Raw genomic sequence first — 17,928 nt, forward strand, 5'->3', positions numbered from 1 at the left:
CCAACCTGCCTTCCATGGAGAACCTGCATAGTGCACGAGTCAAAAAGAGGGCTGTGAAAATATCTACAGACCCCTCGCATCCTGGACATAAACTGTTTCAACTCCTACCCTCAAAACGACGCTATAGAGCACTGCACACCAGAACAACTAGACACAAGGACAGTTTTTTCCCCCCGAACGCCATCACTCTGCTAAACAAATAATTCCCACAACACTGTCAAACTGTTTACAAAGTCTGCACTACTATTAATCTTCTCATCGTTCCCACCACCCACCTCCTTCCACTTATGACTGTATGACTGTAACTTTGTTGCTTGTATCCTTATGATGTATATTGATATTGTTTCCTGATTGCTTATTTCTACCCTATGACTATCATTAAGTGTTGTACCTTATGATTCTTGATGAATGTATCTTTTCTTTTATGTACTCTGAGAGCATATGCACCAAGACATATTCCTTGTGTGTCCAATCACCTTTGGCCAATAAGGAATACTCTTCTCTTCTCTTCTCTTCTCTTCTCTTCTCTTCTCTTCTCTTCTCTTCTCTTCTCTTCTCTTCTCTTCTCTTCTCTTCTCTTCTCTTCTCTTCTCTTCTCTTCTCTATATGCAGGGCATATCAACCCAGGTATGGTAGGTCTGTAAAAGGTATAATGGATGAAAACATTTTAGCAATATCTGAAATAACTTCAGGGGCTCTTCCAAAACAACACAACAAGGATCAGAAATAAAGACTTGATCGGTTCAATGTGTTAAGCAAACAGTTTATTTTTGGCCTGTAGGCTTTCTATCCTCAAGCCCCAAAGAGATAAATTCAACCAGCCAACCAAGACATTCGTATCAAATACTTATAGAGGTATTTTTTTTATAAAAGGTTTTTATTCTATTTTATACACAAACAAACATTTAATACATCATCCCTTCCGTGCGACATCTCGGCGTTTTCTCCGTGACTTCTTCTTTTTTTGTTACTTCTTCTGTCTTCATTTTCACCAAATCTATTACAACATTTCTCCAAAAGTACACTATTCTAATTATACCATTTTCTTACATAGCTATTAATTTACTTGTCTGTATTTCTTTTCTAACCATTGGTAAAATTGATCCCATATCTTAAAATATTCTGAATCCTCTCTTTCTTTAATCATCAAAGTTAATCTATTCATTTCTGCGCAGTCTAAAATTTTTTTAATTACTTCTCCTTCCAAGGGTATTTTCTCTGCTTTCCAATTTTGTGCAAAAACAATCCTTGCAGCTGTTATTACATGTATAATCAAATAAGTATTTTCTTTGCTAGTTTTCTCTGGTAGAATACCCAGTAGGAATAGCTCTGGTTTTAAATCAATACGTTGTTGTGTCATTTCTTCCAACCATGTCTTAATTTTATTCCAATAGTTTTTAGCTTCTGGGAAAGTCCACCACATATGATAATAAGATCCTGGTAGCTGGTGACGTTTCCAACATTTAACTTATAGAAGTATTTGTGGTCACAATCTTCCCTAAGCCAAAAAATAACAACTCAATAATAGGTGACAACTAAGTGGCTCAGACGTGTCAGTACTTTTTTTTTTTTAATTATTTTATGCAGACACAATTAACAAAACAATCTTTAAACATAAAAAAGAATAAAGAGAGAACTCCAAACAAATTAAAATTCAAACTAAGAAAGAAAAAAGAAGAGAAAATAATCTTATTTTTTTATATATTTATCAATATACTTGCTAATTTACCAGTAAATACACTAATACAAACAGTACAAAATATGATTGTAAAGTATGACAGAATCTCTGCCATTGAGTAACACAAATTGCTGGAGCCAATTAAATGGTAGAAAATGTTGTCTTTTCCATAATAAATCGGTCACACATTTCCGACAACTAATCCTTGGCATCTTGAATGATATTACAGTTCCAGTTTCTCAATATGATTCTTTTTGCCATTTCCTATGCTGGATGCAATCATAAGTCATGATAAGCAATCAGATTCCAAAGTGTTGGTATATAGTCCAAGAAATGGGCCAGTCTTGTGTAATCACATTTCCCCGTTTATGTTTCCAGAATATATTCTAATTGTTACTAAATAAAGCCTTTAAAGAATCTAGAGATACAAACCCTAATTTATCATGCAGATGCCGATGGCAGATAACAGATTAACAGAATTCGAAGGAGCTTGTAGGTCATTTCTCTCACTGTCAGAAAATGTCTCCTTATTTCTAGGTTGAATCTCTCTCCTTGATCAATTTCCATCCATTATTCCTTGTCTGGCCTTCAGGTGCCTTGACCCCTTCCTCTCTGTGGCAGCCCCTCAAATATTGGAAGGCTGCTATCATGTCGCCCCTGGTCCTTCTCTTCACTAGACTAGCCATGCCCAGTTCCTGCAACCGTTCTTCATATGTTTTAGTCTCCAGTCCCCTAATCATCTTGGTTGCTCTTCTCTGCACTTTTTCTAGAGTCTCAACATCTGTTGTCTAACATTATATAGGCCCCTTTGTGAGAGTGGGCAACATAGTACCCTACTACTATGATTTTCAACTACAATTCCCTTACCATTAGCCAAGATAACTGGGAAGTCCAGCTTAGGACTCTAGGCTCTAGGATGCCTACTCTTAGTGATATAGTATAACTGCTTAAATAGTTTTCTGGTTACTTGATTCAGAGAGCCAAGCAGTCCTAACGCTGAATTTATTTATTTATTTATTTTTTAAAATAAATTTTTATTAGAGTATAAATATTAAAAAAAACATAACATAACATACACACAACAAACATTTATACAACATATAAACAAAAGAAATTTTGTTTCCTTCTTAAGCATTGTTTCAAAGAGACATTCTGCTTGTTATATATTTCTTCACCTCTCCTTAATATAATAACATTTTCTATATCGGTAATATTTCCCCTCTAGGTTTTTTGTTTATTTCTAATTTTTAACCAATTATACCATTTATTCCATATTTTATAGTAATCTGATTCTTCTCTTTCTTGTATCTCTTTGGTTAACCTATCCATTTCAGCGCATTCTAAAAAAATTTCTATTAATTCTGTTTCGTTTGGCGTTTTTTCTTGTTTCCAATTTTTTGCGTATATTATTCTTGCAGCTGTTAGTATGTGAATTGTGAGATATTTAATATCTTTAGGGTATGATTTATTAAAAATTCCTAATAAAAATGTTTCTGGTTCTTTGTCTATCTGTGTTTCTGTTATTTGTTCCAACCATTTTTTTAATATTAGACCAAAATTTCTTTGCTGCCGGGCATGTCCACCATAAATGATAGACACTGAATTTATTTAATGGGAGCCAGTTTTGAGTATATTCCTCTTGCACTTAATGCCAGTAACTACAAGAGGGATCTTGGAGTCCTAGTGGGCAATCACTTAAATATGAGGCATCAATGTGGGGCAGCAGCCAAAAAATGCCAATGCAATCCTAGGCTGCATTAATAGAGAGATAGAATCAAGATCACATGAAATTCTACTATCACTTTACAAATAATAATAATAATAATAATAATAATAATAATTTTATTTCTATACCGCCCTTCTCCCGAAGGACTCAGGGCGGTGTACAGCCTGTTTAAAAACACAAAGAAAACAACAATATAAAATTTAAAATAATTAAATAAGTGGCTCAGATTTAAAACCCCAATAAATTTAAATATCCCAATTTAAAAACTATTGTGTTGTTAGTCCGGCCTGGCGGAACAACAGGGTCTTCAGTGCGCAGCGAAACGCCCGGAGGTCGGAGATCTTACGAATTTCCGGGGGCAGTTCGTTCCACAGGGCTGGGGCTCCCACAGAGAAGGCCCTCCCTCTGGGCGTCGCCAGTCGACATAACTTGGTTGACGGCACCCTGAGGAGACCATCCCTGTGGGAACGGACTGGTCGGTGGGAGGCTATTGGTGGCAGAAGACGGTCTCGGAGGTACCCGGGTCCTATGCCATGGAGTGCTTTAAAGGTGGTAACTAACACCTTGAATCGCACCCGGAAGACCACCGGGAGCCAGTGCAGCTCGCGCAGGAGGGGTGTCACATGGGCACAACGAGTTGCGCCCATAACCACCCGCGCGGCTGCATTCTGGACCAGTTGGAGCCTCCGAGTGCTCTTCAAGGGGAGCCCCATGTAGAGAGCATTACAATAGTCCAACCGGGAAGTAACAAGGGCATGAGTGACCGTGCGTAGGGCTTCCCGATCCAGAAAGGGCTGCAACTGGTGAATCAGGCGAACCTGATAAAAGGCCCCCCTGGCCACGGCCGTCATATGCTCTTCTAAAGACAGCCGTGCATCCAGAAGGACACCCAGATTGCGAGCCCTCTCTGTGGGGGGCAGAGATTCACCCCCAATAGTTAGCGATGGCACCTGCTGACTATATCGGGGCGCCGGAAGCCACAGCCACTCGGTCTTGGAGGGGTTGAGTCTTACAAAGCCTTAGTAAGACCACATTTGGAATACTGCACCAGTTCTGGTCACCATAATACAAAAAAAGATGTTGAGAGTCTGGAAAGAGTTCAGAGAAAAGCAACAAAAATGATCAGGGGACTGGAGGATAAAACATATGAACGGTTGCAGAAATTGGGTATGTCTAGTCTAATGAAAAGAAGGACTCGGGGGTGACATGAGAGCAGTGTTCCAATAGTTGAGGAGCTCCTACAAAGACAATACAGACAAACTATTTTCCAAAGCACCGAAAGGCAAGACAAGAACAATGGTTGGAAATTAACCAAGGAGAGAAGCAACCTAGAATGAAGGAGAAATTTCCTAACGGTGAGAGCAATCAACCAATTGAACAGAAGTTGCCTTCAGAAGTTGTGAGTGCTCCATCATTGGAGGCTTTCAAGAAGAGACTGGACAACCATTTGTCTGAAATGGTGTAGGGTCTCCTGATTGAGTAGGGGGTTGGATTAGAAAACCTCTGAGTTCCCTTCCAACTGTGTTATTCTATGTTCTATGTTTTCTTCTGTTCAAACATGTCCAATGCTCAGAAGTTGCTCGGACAAGTCTCTGTAGTTTTCTTGGCAAGGCTTTTTCAGAAGTGTCTTGCCATTGCCTCCTTCTAAGGCTGAGAGAAAGTGACCGACCTAGTTGGCTTTGTACCAAAGACAGGACTTGAACTCTTGGTCTCCCAGTTTCTAACCTGATACCTTGACTTGCTACACCAGACTGGCTCTCCAAGTGTGTAGCATTTAAGCAGCTTTGAAACCACAACCAATGATATTGCTGACTTCTGATGCATCCCTCTAAACTCTTATTTTCCGGCATAGCAACAACAAATAAACGGCGGTATAAATTATATTCCAGGAAAGCAAGGCTCCGAGAAAGCATAATTTAGCTCTCCCAATTGGTGTCCTTCAGGGGTGTAATAACAAAATAAAAGAAGAAACAATGCTTCGTTGACCCATTATCTTAAATTGTAGCTATAATAATTTATTTTGAAAGCTTTCCAGATTAGAAAACATGTTGTCGTATTCTGAGGTGGCCTGTTGTTTTCTCTCCCTCCCATGTATTTGTGGCCGTAAAACAAAGCATGATATACACAGTGCAGGTTCTCATTTGAAGAAGTAATGTTAATACAGAACAGCTTGTTCCAGTACTTACCGTATTTTTTGGAGTATAAGACGCACCTTTCCGCCCCCAAAAAGAGGGTGAAAATCTAGGTACGTCTTATACTCCGAATGTAGCCCCGCCCAGCTTCTCAACCGGAGGTTTCAGTGGCTGAAAAACGCATCAGAAACGAAGCTTCAGAAAAGAAGCCCCCAAACAGAACTTCAAAATAAAAAAAAAGCCCCCAAACAGAGCTTCAGAGGCTTTTTTTCTGAAGCTGTTTTGGAGGCTTTCAGAGACAGGGAAAGAAAAAAGAAAAAAAAAAGAGCAAGGCACAGAGTTCACAACCAAGGAATCTGTTCCTAAAATTCACCTCTGGGAACAGCTGATTGGGGGTATTCCAGGAGGCCGATCCACCTGCCAATAACCTTTTTTCTTATTTTCCTCCCCCGAAACTAAGCTGCGTCTTATACTCCAAAAAATACAGTACTTATAACTGCGGGGTAGAATATCAGAAACCACTTCTATAGATCCTTTTTCTGCCTATTTTTCTTAACGTTGTTCTTTCCTTGCACGTTCTGACTCGCCTTTAATTTCTTTTTTCTTCCTTACTTTCTCAGTTTATATTAATTTGTGTTAGTTTGTAATCTTCTTGTTCAAAAGTTTTTATCAACATTATATAGAGGGAAAGAACAAATTGTTCCAAAGGAAAGTTCACGGGGCAAAGACATTGGAGATGATCTGCCCGGGAGTTTCCAAGATGTAAAAATAATGTTTTATTGCTTAATCTAATTTACAAATAGCACTTTCTCTCTTCACAACAGTACGTAGTGTCGAAGGGGCAAATACAATTCTTTCCTGTGAAAATCTTTATAATTTCTTCCTTAAATCACAAAGAATAACTCAATAGTATATTCTGCAACTACTAGCAGGATATTTTTTTTTTGAAAAGTTTTTCAGTTTTATTTCTTATGCACATAACATAAAATATACATTTTCTTATACATAATTAATCATACATATACATGTTTTCCTTAAAGAAAGCATTAAGATAAGGCATTTTAATTTGCATTCGGAGTTGCTCTTTTACCCTTTCTTCCCTCATTTTGCAACAACCCTTCTTCTTTTCCTCTTTCCTTTCCTTTCCCTCCCTCCTCTCCTCTCCTACTTTCTCCTTCCTCCTCTCCTACTTCATCCTACTTCCCCTTCCTTTCCCCCACTCCTCTCTTCTTTTCCCCCTTCTCACCTTCTCTCCTACTCCTGTCGCCTACCCTTCCTTTCTTTCCTTTTCCCTTTCTTCCATTCCTCTCCCTCCCTCTCCTCTTCCTGCCCTCTCCTCCTCTCTCCTTTCTATCTTCTTTCTACTAGCAAGATATTGTGCCATTAAGGTAAAGGTTCCCCTCGCACATATGTGCTAGTCGTTCCCGACTCTAGGGGGCGGTGCTCATCTCCGTTTCAAAGCCGAAGAGCCAGCGCTGTCTGAAGACGTCTCTGTGGTCATGTGGCCAGCATGACTCAACGCCAAAGGCGCACGGAACACTGTTACCTTCCCACCAAAGGTGGTCCCTATTTTTCTACTTGCATTTTTACATACTTTCGAACTGCTAGGTTGGCAGAAGCTGGGATAAGTAATGGGAGCTCACCCCGTTACGCGGCACTAGGGATTCGAACCGCTGAACTGCCGACCTTCTGATCGACAAGCTCAACGTCTTAGCCCCTGAGCCACCATGTGCCCTTATATAATTGTGCCATTATATTTATAAAATTACTTTGTGTGTGTTTATTGGCAGACTCTTTAAGGCAGGAGTGTCAAACTTGATTTCATTGAGGGCTGCATCAGGGTTATGTTTGACCTCTGGGGGCCGGGGTGGGGGTGGGGGTGTTGCAATATTTTTAGGATCAGACTCAATAATAATAATGAGAGTTAGAGGTTCAAATATATTTGTCTTTAATTATAGTAGGCATTCTATATTCACTGAATATTTACAGATAGAAGCAAAGAAAATGGCGAAGGTGGCTCCTTATATATACAAAGGGTGGAGCCAAGAGTGGGAGTGGTGAATTATGAATACATTAAGAAACAAAGAATAAGTTAACCCCTGATATCCCATATATACATTATTTACACATTAGGGAATAAGGCATTTACATCTGACAAATCCCCCTCTAAATGCCGGTTCGCTATACAACACCAATTACATTCAGATTCAGGACAATATAAGACATACAATTTAGAAGTTAAGTATTTGTGCTGTTTAGAAGGTAAAGGCTTCGTCAATATGTCAGCTAATTGTTCAGAGGTATCACAATGCACTGCTTTGATAAATCCATCTTGGGACAATTGTCTCACATGCTTAAATTTTATATCTATATGCCTGGATCTTTGTCCAATGGCATCGGATCTAGATATTTCAATGGCCGCTTTATTGTCTTCATGCATAACAAAAGGCAAAGCAGGTTTTTTCCAAACATCTGAAATTAAATCATTAAACCATACAAGGTTATTTGCAGCTTTGGATAAACAAACATATTCCGCTTCTGTGGTTGAAGTGGCTACCAGTTCTTGTTTACCAGTGTACCAGTAAACTGGACAGTCATTTAATAGAAAAATATAACCAGAAGTACTTTTTCTGCATGATGCATCTCCAGCCCAATCCGCATCTGCGTAACATGTAAGTCTTGGTTCTTTATTATCACTAGGCTCTAATACTAGACAAAAGTCTAATGTACTTTTCAGATATCTTAAAATTCTTTTGACAGCTTCCCAGTGATACATTGTTGGTTTACTAACGTGCCTTGATAATAAATTGAGTGGTAATGCAATATCTGGCCTGGTCCAATTAGATATATAAAGAAGTGAACCTATGACTGATCTATAAAATGTATTATCCTTGAATTCAGGGGAAGATTCATCATTATTTCTAAGGAAATCAGTTTGCATAGGAGTGTCACAGGGTTTGGCATTGTTTAAATTGCATTTGTTTAGAAGTTCAATAATCTTATCTTTTTGAGTAAGTTTGAAACCCCTTCTAGTTTTGTTAATTTGTACACCAAGGTATTTGTTTACTTTACCTAGAGATTTCAACGAGAAATGTTCATTTAACTTGTTTACAAAGATTTCTCTTCTCTCTCTGTGTTTTCCTATATATAAAATATCATCTACATAAATCAATACAAACTCAACGTGATCATCACTCTTTTTGACAAAGAAACAGTTATCAGCAGTGGTAGCGTTGAAATCCATGGTTTTAAGTACTTTTACCAAGCAATCGTACCATCTTTTGCCAGATTGCTTTAATCCGTATAAACTCTTGTTTAATAGCCAAATTTCATTTTTATTAGTGTATTGACTGTGAGGTGCTCTTACGTATATTTCCTTATCTAGTTTTGCGTGTAGGTACGCAGTCTGTATGTCATATTGAAATACATCAAGATTGAGTGTGGATGCTACTACTAGAGCTGTTTTAACACTCTCTGTTCTTACTGTGGGGGAGTATGTGTCAGTATAGTCCTCCGGATATTTTTGTGCATAACCTTGTGCAACCAATCTAGCTTTGTATAAGGTATTGCCTCCTTCTAGATTCTTAATTTTATAAATCCACCTGGTACCAATAATTGTTTTATCTTTGGGTGCAATCGCAGGTGTGAATACATTTAATCCTTGCAAACTCTCCATCTCTTTTTTCATAGCTAGTTCCCATTTTTCTTTTTCTTCACGAGGTAGTTTTAATACTTCCTCATATGTATTAGGTGTTATTTGTTCACCATCCATATGCATTATGTAATCTTTGTATTTATTTGGTATTTGATTTCTGTTGTTCCTAATAGCTCTTTCTGGTTTGCTATGGTAGTCATGCAAATATCTTGCTTCCTTTTTTGTTAATGTGTCTGTCTTTATTTTGTGTTGACTATTTGTCCATGTTTTGGTTTTGCTTTTACCTTTGTTAATATTTTGATTTTCTATCGTCCCTTCTTCACGAGATTTGGTATCCTTGCATTTATTCGGAAATATTTCATTAAGATGTAATTTAGACCAGTTGGCCTGTTCATGGAACACAGCTGTTCTGGAAACTATAAATTTATTATTATTATCAATGAATCTGTACCCTTTGGTGCCAGTTTCATATCCCATAAATCTTAATCTTCTGGATACGTTTTCTCCCTTTCTCCTCAATTGTTTGGGTATGTGTACGTCTGCAGTGACCCCAAATATGTGCATGTGTGCTAATTTTGGTTTCCTATTATACATCACCTCATATGGTGTCTTATTCACAATACTGGACCAGGTTCTATTTTGAGTGTAATTTGAATAATGTAGGGCTTCTGACCAAAATTGTTTGCCTAAACCAGCATCCTCTAATGTGCATCTAATCATGGTTTGTAATGTGGAATTCTTTCTCTCTGCAATCCCGTTTTGGAACGCAGAAAATGGACTAGACGTGTAATGTAGCATTCCTCTATCCTTTAACCATTGGGAGAATTCCTTAGACATGAATTCACATCCCCTATCTGTCATAATTTGTTTTATTCTGATATTATGTTGTGTTTCTATGCGTTTGTAAAATTCCTTAAATTTTTGAAAGGTTTCATCCTTGTGTTTTAATGTGTAAACAAAACCATAGCGACTGTAATCGTCTACTATTGTTAGGAAGTAACGTTTTCTATAAGTGATTGATGGAGTTAATGGACCAACTAAGTCCATGTGTACTAAGTCAAAAATTTTGTTAGTTGATCTGGTGGATTTTTTTGGCCTGGGACTAGTTTTTAATTTAGTAGATTTACATACTGAGCATTCCAAATAATTTTCACAATTTTTTATTTTGACACCTTCTGCGTGTTTAGTCATTTTTTGTACTACAGGAAAACTTGCATGTCCTAACTTCCTATGTAAGATATGAGCACACTCGTCATGAATTGGTTTACCTATTTTTGGTTTCTTCTCATTGTGTGTATCTGTATGATCATGAGATATTTTACATTCATCATTGTCAGTGTTACTAATATTTTCATCATCTTCCTCAATGCAATCTTCCATGTTTGAATCAATGTTATGTAACCATCTTTCTTTTGTTATCAGATAGGGTAGGCCTCCTTTAATCATCACAGTGCCTACATTTGTTTTATTCTTCTCTAAAGTTGCTTTTCCCTTTGAGAAAACTATATTGATGTCAGAATCTCTGCTTAATTTTATGACACTTAGTATGTTATGAGGTATTTCTGGTATTAACAATACCCCCTCTATTTTTCCTAGACCAGGCAAGGTCACATTCCCTCTGCCTAATACTTGAACTTTTTCTTGATTAGCTACCTTTATTACAAACTTATCTTCTGTAAATGAAGACAGTATATTTTTGTTATTAGTGGTGTGATTAGTTGCTCCAGAATCAATAAGCCAATTATTGTTCTCATTTGGTTGCGTTTTGGTGCTATCTTGTTTATTTAGTCCATTCAGTGAACCAGATTTTCTCTCTTTTGAATTTTCTCTGCCCCCTCTACTTTCTCTGTAATTTGGTGGGCTTCTATATTTATGTCTATCTGTGGAAGACTGTCTATAATCGTATTTATTCCTATATTCTGACCTATGTCTTTCCTTTGAAATTTTGGGGCAATCTCTTCTATTGTGTTCTCTGGACCCACAATTGTGGCATTTAAAAGTTTCATTATATTTTTCTTGGAAAGCTACCTTCCTAAAAGGTTTGTGTTCTGTGTGATTGCTATAACGATTTTTTCTTGAATTGTCTTCTGCTATCAATTTGTTAGACAGACTTTCTATTGACAAATATCCTAGATTGATGGTGTCTAAGTGTGACATAAAACTATCCCATGATGAATCAAGTGAGTTGATAATAACACTTTTCATTGTTTGATCTGAAATCACTTCCCCCCTCAAATGCAGCTCAGCTCTTATTTTGTTTAAAGATATTAAATGCTCACTTATGGAAACCCCTGGTTTTACTCTGGAAGAAAAGAAGTCCTTAGACATTCTTGTGGTGGTAGCTACACTATCGCTGTGAAACAAATTAAACATGCATTGAATTATTTCTGAAACAGTTAGATTTGGTTTGATGCTATGATACATTGCAGGAGACACGCTAGATATTATTAAGAAAAATGCCTTATGGTGTAAACAATCTATTTTTAAAGTCCAAGGTCTTCTTGGGGGACTAGTGATAAAAAATAGTAAATTTTCTTTCATAAAGACAACCTGGAGCTGTTGATACCATTCTTGTAAATTAATACCATCAACCCTAAGTTTTGGGAAGTCACTGGGTAAGTTACCCACATTATTTTGTCCATTACTTACAACCTGAGGCAGTCCGTGGTCTCGCAAGTGTAGGAAATTGCAAAATGGCATGGGAATGCTCGCAACGAGTCTGCGCGGTTCTCTGGCCAGTTCAAGTCTTTCCGGACCGTCTACGTAGTTTCGCACATGCGCGTTGTTCATTTCTTCTTTGACGTCGTCGTGGAAGGTTCTCTCCATTGCAGCTCGCTCGCTCCGTTCCTCTTCAGACGAGTCGGTCTCTGGCTCGGTCTTAGGAGTTCTGATGGCGGTGACTGTTCTTCTCTTTCTTTTGGGTGCGTTGGCACTTGCTTCGGTCTGTGGTGTAGGGCGGAATCGACATGGCTCTCTGGGCTCGGGCGTCGTCGTTCTCGAAGTCAGGATGGGAGCGTGCAGGTCTTGAAGTATCGGCTTGTTCGCTTGCTTCTTCGTTGGCGCTTTGGAAATTTTTAATTTTGGCCCGAATGCAGCAAAAAGCGTCTTCATTGCTGACTTTACTTGGGATTTCGTTAAGTCGTTTTCATTTTCTGATTCTGGCTCTTCCGAAGAGTTTGAATCCTCCTTTTCACTTTCGTTGTCTGATAACGTTTTTCGCGCCAGAAATTTTGAACTGAGCATTTTGATTGGCTCTGCTTCGCTCACTTTGGAGGTTTGTTGAAACCAAGATGGCTGCCATTCAAAATTTCGCGCGGGATCACATCTTTTCTTTTTCATAACGACTTTCTCTGTAGTCATATCACTCACAGTTTTTTGGTCTTTGGGTTTCTCTTTAGCGATGTTTTTCTCTCTCGCTGCTCCGCTGTTCTTCAGCATTTCTTGGAGGTTCGCGATGAGGCTTTCATCATTCTTCTGGCTTTTTAAAAGCTTCAGTATCTCTGACCTGAGTTCGTTATTTTCTATTTCGATTTCCTCCTGGCCATCATTTTCATTTATTAGTTCTTCTTCTTCAGTGGTGTATTCTTCGGATTCTCTCGAAATCGCGTTTGTGGATTCGTTGATTATTTCTTGTTCAGTTTCTATTTCTTTGCTGTAGGCCCTGGTGTTGGGCCTATCTTTCTTAGACATTTTTAGTTATTTATTGAGTCAATTAACCATCCTCTGCTACCAGTTTGTTGCAATATTTTTAGGATCAGACTCAATAATAATAATGAGAGTTAGAGGTTCAAATATATTTGTCTTTAATTATAGTAGGCATTCTATATTCACTGAATATTTACAGATAGAAGCAAAGAAAATGGCGAAGGTGGCTCCTTATATATACAAAGGGTGGAGCCAAGAGTGGGAGTGGTGAATTATGAATACATTAAGAAACAAAGAATAAGTTAACCCCTGATATCCCATATATACATTATTTACACATTAGGGAATAAGGCATTTACATCTGACAGGGGGTATGGCCAGGATGGGTTTGGCCAGTTCAGTGCCACTTGTGTTGGTGGTGGCCTGAGTGCTCTGCCAGCGAAAACAGGCTCCCGAGCTCCGTTTTCGGCCCCAACGGCCTCCTGCAACCCTCTGCCAGCAAAAACGGAGCTCGGGAGGGCCATGGGAGGCGCTCCAAAGCTCCGTTTTCACTGGCAGAGGCATTGCGGGCTGGTCCTTTGCTGTTTCCAGTGCGGCCCAGTGGGCCGGATCTGTCAGGCAGGCCTTGAGTTTGACACCTCTGCTTTAAGAGGTGTCTTAAAGCAGAGGTGCTCAGTTCTAAGCTGGATCAAAGATCAAAGACGCAAAGAGAACATACTATAACTTGGATCATTTCTTTGGGCTTATCAAAGCAAAGAATAATAAATGTTTGTCCTCTCCCTACCCTCCAAAGTGCAGAAATCATGCATGCTAAAAAGTTTTAAAAGAGCAGCTACCTAATGAAAACAAGAAAGCATTCAAAATTGGAGAGACAGTTTGCTGTTAGCGGTTGAGGCATCAGGCTGAAACACCAGAAACACCTGAGGCACAATCATAGCCAGATGACCTTGGGCCAGTCACTCTCTCTCAGCCCTAGGAAGGAGACAATGGCAAACCACTTCTGAAGAACTTTGCCAAGAAAACTGCAGGAACAAGTCCAGGTGGTTACCAATAGTTAAGAACTGACTTGAAGGCATTAAAAGTAATAACAGATATTTAACAGAGTTGGAAAGGACCTTGTAGGCCATTTAGTCCAGTGGTGGGTTGCCCCTGGTTCAGACCGGTTCGCAAGAACCGGTAGTAAAACCAGAGGGAGGCTCCGCCCACTGACCCAGACGTCATCTTAGGTGATCTGTGTATGTGCACACAGGTGCGATGCGAACCAGTAGTAAAGGTAAGTAGAGCCCATCGCTGATTTAGTCGCCCAAGTAGGAGACCCGATACCATTTCTGATAGATGGCAGTCCAGTTTTCTTGAAAGGCTTCCAGTGAGGAAGCTCCCAGAACTTCCGAAGGCAACTTCTGGTCCATGGGTTCATTGCTCTCACTGTCAGAAAATGTCTCCTTATTTCTAGATTGAATCTCTCCTTGATCAATTTCCATCCATTATCCCTTGTCTGGCCCTCGGGTGTTTCGGAAAATAGCTTGACCCCCCTCCTCTCTGTGGCAGCCCCTCAAATATTGGAACACTGCTATCATGTCTCACCTGGTCCTTAATAATAAACCCAAACTTTCCTGTTTGAGGCATAATGTCTTGAGATTATAATGTTTGAACTGTTTGAACTCCAATCAATCTAAAAACAAAGGAAGAAGGAAGGTCTTGACTACTTAATGCATATTTCAGGGAAAAGCTAATTGCAACAGTTTCTGATAAAGTTTGAAGTGAATGGTGGGGCCAATTTGTAATTTAAAAAAAATACATAATAGTTTGGGAAGGGTTACACATTTTTCGATAACCATTGTATACCGATTAGAAGTCTTGCAGCATTCTTAAATTTGCCAACTTTAAGACTTCAGCTCCCAAAATTCCCCAGCCAACCTTCATGAAATTGAAACTATGCAGTCTCAACTACTTGGAAATCTAATATATAATATGACATGGTTTTATCAACAATCTTGCACTAATGATTTGTCTGGGGTTGTCTGCTGATTATATGCCTTACTTTTATTGTTCTGTGTTGTTATACGGGTTTTTAATTGATGTCAGCTACCCAGAGTCGTGAATCTAGGATGGGTAGCCAGGCATATGGAAAAAGAAATAAATGAAATATTTTTCACTATATTAAACACCAACTTCCATATTTTTCAAAGATGAAGTCTCTTTCAGAATGCACACATACATTACAGGGGTGAAATCCAGCAGGTTCTGACAGGTTCTAGAGAACCGGTAGCGGAAATTTTGAGTAGTTCAGAGAACCGGCAAATACCACCTCTGGCTGGCCCCAGAGTGGGGTGGGAATGGAGATTTTGCAATATCCGTCCCCCAGGAGTGGGGAGGGAATGGGGATTTTGCAATATCCTCTCCCCAGGATTGGGGAGGGAATGGGGATTTTGCAGTATCCTTCCCCTGGAGTGGGATGGGAATGGAGATTTTGCACTATCCTTCCCCCAGGAGTATGGAGGAAATGGGGATTGTGCAGTATCCTTCCCCTGGAATAGAGTGGGAATGGAGATTTTGCAGTATTCTTCCCCTGCCATGCCCACCAAGCCACGCCCACCAAGCCACACCACGCCCACCAAGTCACGCCCACAGAACCGGTAGTAAGAAAAATTGGATTTTGCCACTGCACATATATATAGGTAGTTCTCGACTTATGACCACAATAGAGTCTAAAATTTCCATTGTGGAGCAAGGCAAAGGCTTAAAAAGCTAGGTATAGTTTTCTTCCCTGAGCAGCCCATGGAGGTCTTGCATCTATTAATTTTTAAGGTCATTTTTTAAAAACGGTGAAGCATTTAGGAAATACTCCATGGGATTAAAGGTGTGAGTTTTAATTTTTGTTCTTATTATGAGAGAGGACAAAATATTTGCAGGTGCATTTGTGAGCAGCCCAATTAAAAATATTTTCTTATTATACAAAGTCCAGCTTTATACTCTCATTATTTTCAATTTGCTGAATATTTAATCTCCATTATTTCCAGTAGTTTAATAATGCATCTCAGCTGAAATTGTACCAGACCTCTAACAGATTTCTCAGGTCGACCCAGATTAAAATATCCTGTAGTAATGAAAGCGTATATTAATTCATTTAAAACGTATTAATATCACATTCCATCCAGGTCTTGGATTCTAAGATGTTGCCTTCCTATTGGTCAGTACCAAGCCAATTTATTTTATTTCTAATTTTATTTATTTTTAAAATCTGTGCCCAGTAATTTTAACTGCAATATGGATGGCATTATTCTAAGATTTCTCATTAAAAAAAGCAATTTTGCAAATCTAAAGTGAGGTGAGTGATTTACTAGGACCTTAAAAGATCCAGGACAGAGGTGGGTTTCAGCAGGTTCTGACCAGTTCTGGAGAACCGGTAGCGGAAATTTTGAGTAGTTCGGAGAACCGGTAAATACCACTTCTGACTGGCCCCATCTCCATCTATTCTTGCCTCCTGAGTTTCAGCTGATTAGGAGGAAATGGGGATTTTGCAGTAACCTTCCTCTGGATTGGGGAGGGAATGGAGATTTTACAGTATCCTTCCCCTGCCACGTCCATCAAGCCAGGCCCACCAAGTCACACCCACAGAACCGGTAGTAAAAAAATTTAAAACCCACCACTGATCCAGGACTATTATTCCATGCATTTGGAAGTAAGTATGGGTGATTCTGTCAAAGATTTTGGCTTGTATCAGTCTTCATTTCTGCAAATCTGTCAAGCTTGGTTTCTTGAACTTGATGAGTAAGTTAAAACAACATTAAGACACTAATTAAAATGTGGGTGGAGGGAAGAAAAAGGAAAACAAAGCAAAGGAAAATCATGTACTCTTAACTTTCACACAGGCTGGAGAGACAAGTCTTCCAGAGGCTCCTAGAAGATGCTTTTGTAGGCACTTCTCACATTTCAGTGGTTCACCACAAAAAGTATCTGCTTGAAAGTTAAATGCCGGCCTCCTTCAGATGGTCCTAGAAGTTGAAAATGAAGGATGTTCCCTACCAAAAATCCTGGTATGAAGCTATTTAGGATTATATATTGTAAAAAAAATAAAAAATGAATGTGGTTCGGTAGGCAAGTAGCAATAGCACTTAGATTTATATTCCGCTTCACAGTAGTTTACAGCCTTTTCTAAGCGGTTTACAGAGACAGCATATTGCCTCCAACAATCTGGGTCCATATTTTATTGACCTCGGAACGGGTGGGTTCTACTTACCTTTACTACCGGTTTGCAACAGGGCCGCGCGTGCGAGTGAAGCGAGCCCACATGCGCTTCTGCACAGACTCCACAGGCCAAAGAGAGCAGGCAGGTGGTGTTGTGGCTCCGTTGCCTGATCCTGGGCTATTGACAGATGCAGACTCTGAGAGTGAGGGAGAGGAGTTGGCAAGGCCTCCCTCTCCAGGACCCTCCTCTCTGGCAATGCCTCCGGAAGACACCGAAGGCCAAGAGATAGGCCCAGAGCCAAGCACGTCCCCGCAGCCACAGGTGGACAGCGACGAAGTAGATAAGTGCTGGCTGGATCCTCGGCAGCGGCGCAGGGAGAAGCGTGCGCAGCAGAGGGGAAGGCGTGCCAGAGATTAGCTGAGTTACTGGACCACACCCCACAGGGTATAAATGTGGATGTGGTGGCCGGTTCAGTTTGTGACGAGCAAAAACTAGAAATAATCCATGATCTCTGCGTTACTGGACTTCTGCCTGCCTTGTTGGACTAATCCTTGTATTGTTGAAACTTTGCCTGCTTTATCGGAATGCTTGCAGTCTAATCTTTGTTTTGTGTGAGTAAAGTCTGAATTGGCAGCTAGCCACTGGGTTGCTGCCAGCTTTATCTTCAAAGATTTTGTCGTGTGGCTTATTAACTCCGGGCCGTCTGTGGGGGTGCGTGTGTGGGACGGGGACAGAACAGGTGGCTGGGTGGGAATCCAGTGGGCTGCTTTGGAGCCCCAAGCCCTATAGAGCTGGTAGGGGAGGCACGGGTGGAAGGTGGCCTTTTCTGCAGCACCCCTTACCCTCTTTGGATCGCCTTGCAGAGGGGACTCTGCCTTTGCAGAAATGGGGAGAGGCGGGGCG

General features: G+C 39.8%; 1 protein-coding gene across 1 annotated transcript in view; it reads right to left on the bottom strand.

Annotated features, from left to right (window-relative positions):
• Positions 1–540: 540 nt before the first annotated feature.
• Positions 541–17,928, bottom strand: part of SCFD2 (sec1 family domain containing 2) — a 223,923-nt gene continuing 206,535 nt past the window's right edge. Inside the window, exon 9 of the mRNA XM_087875321.1 lies at positions 541–638. Within this exon, the coding sequence (XP_087731447.1) occupies positions 603–638 (36 nt within the window). The 3' untranslated portion in view covers positions 541–602. The remainder of the gene's footprint in view (positions 639–17,928) is intronic.

The sequence above is a fragment of the Pantherophis guttatus genome, chromosome 8, assembly GCF_059756535.1.
Source record: "Pantherophis guttatus breed Tessera chromosome 8, ASM5975653v1, whole genome shotgun sequence".
Taxonomy (NCBI): domain Eukaryota; kingdom Metazoa; phylum Chordata; class Lepidosauria; order Squamata; family Colubridae; genus Pantherophis; species Pantherophis guttatus.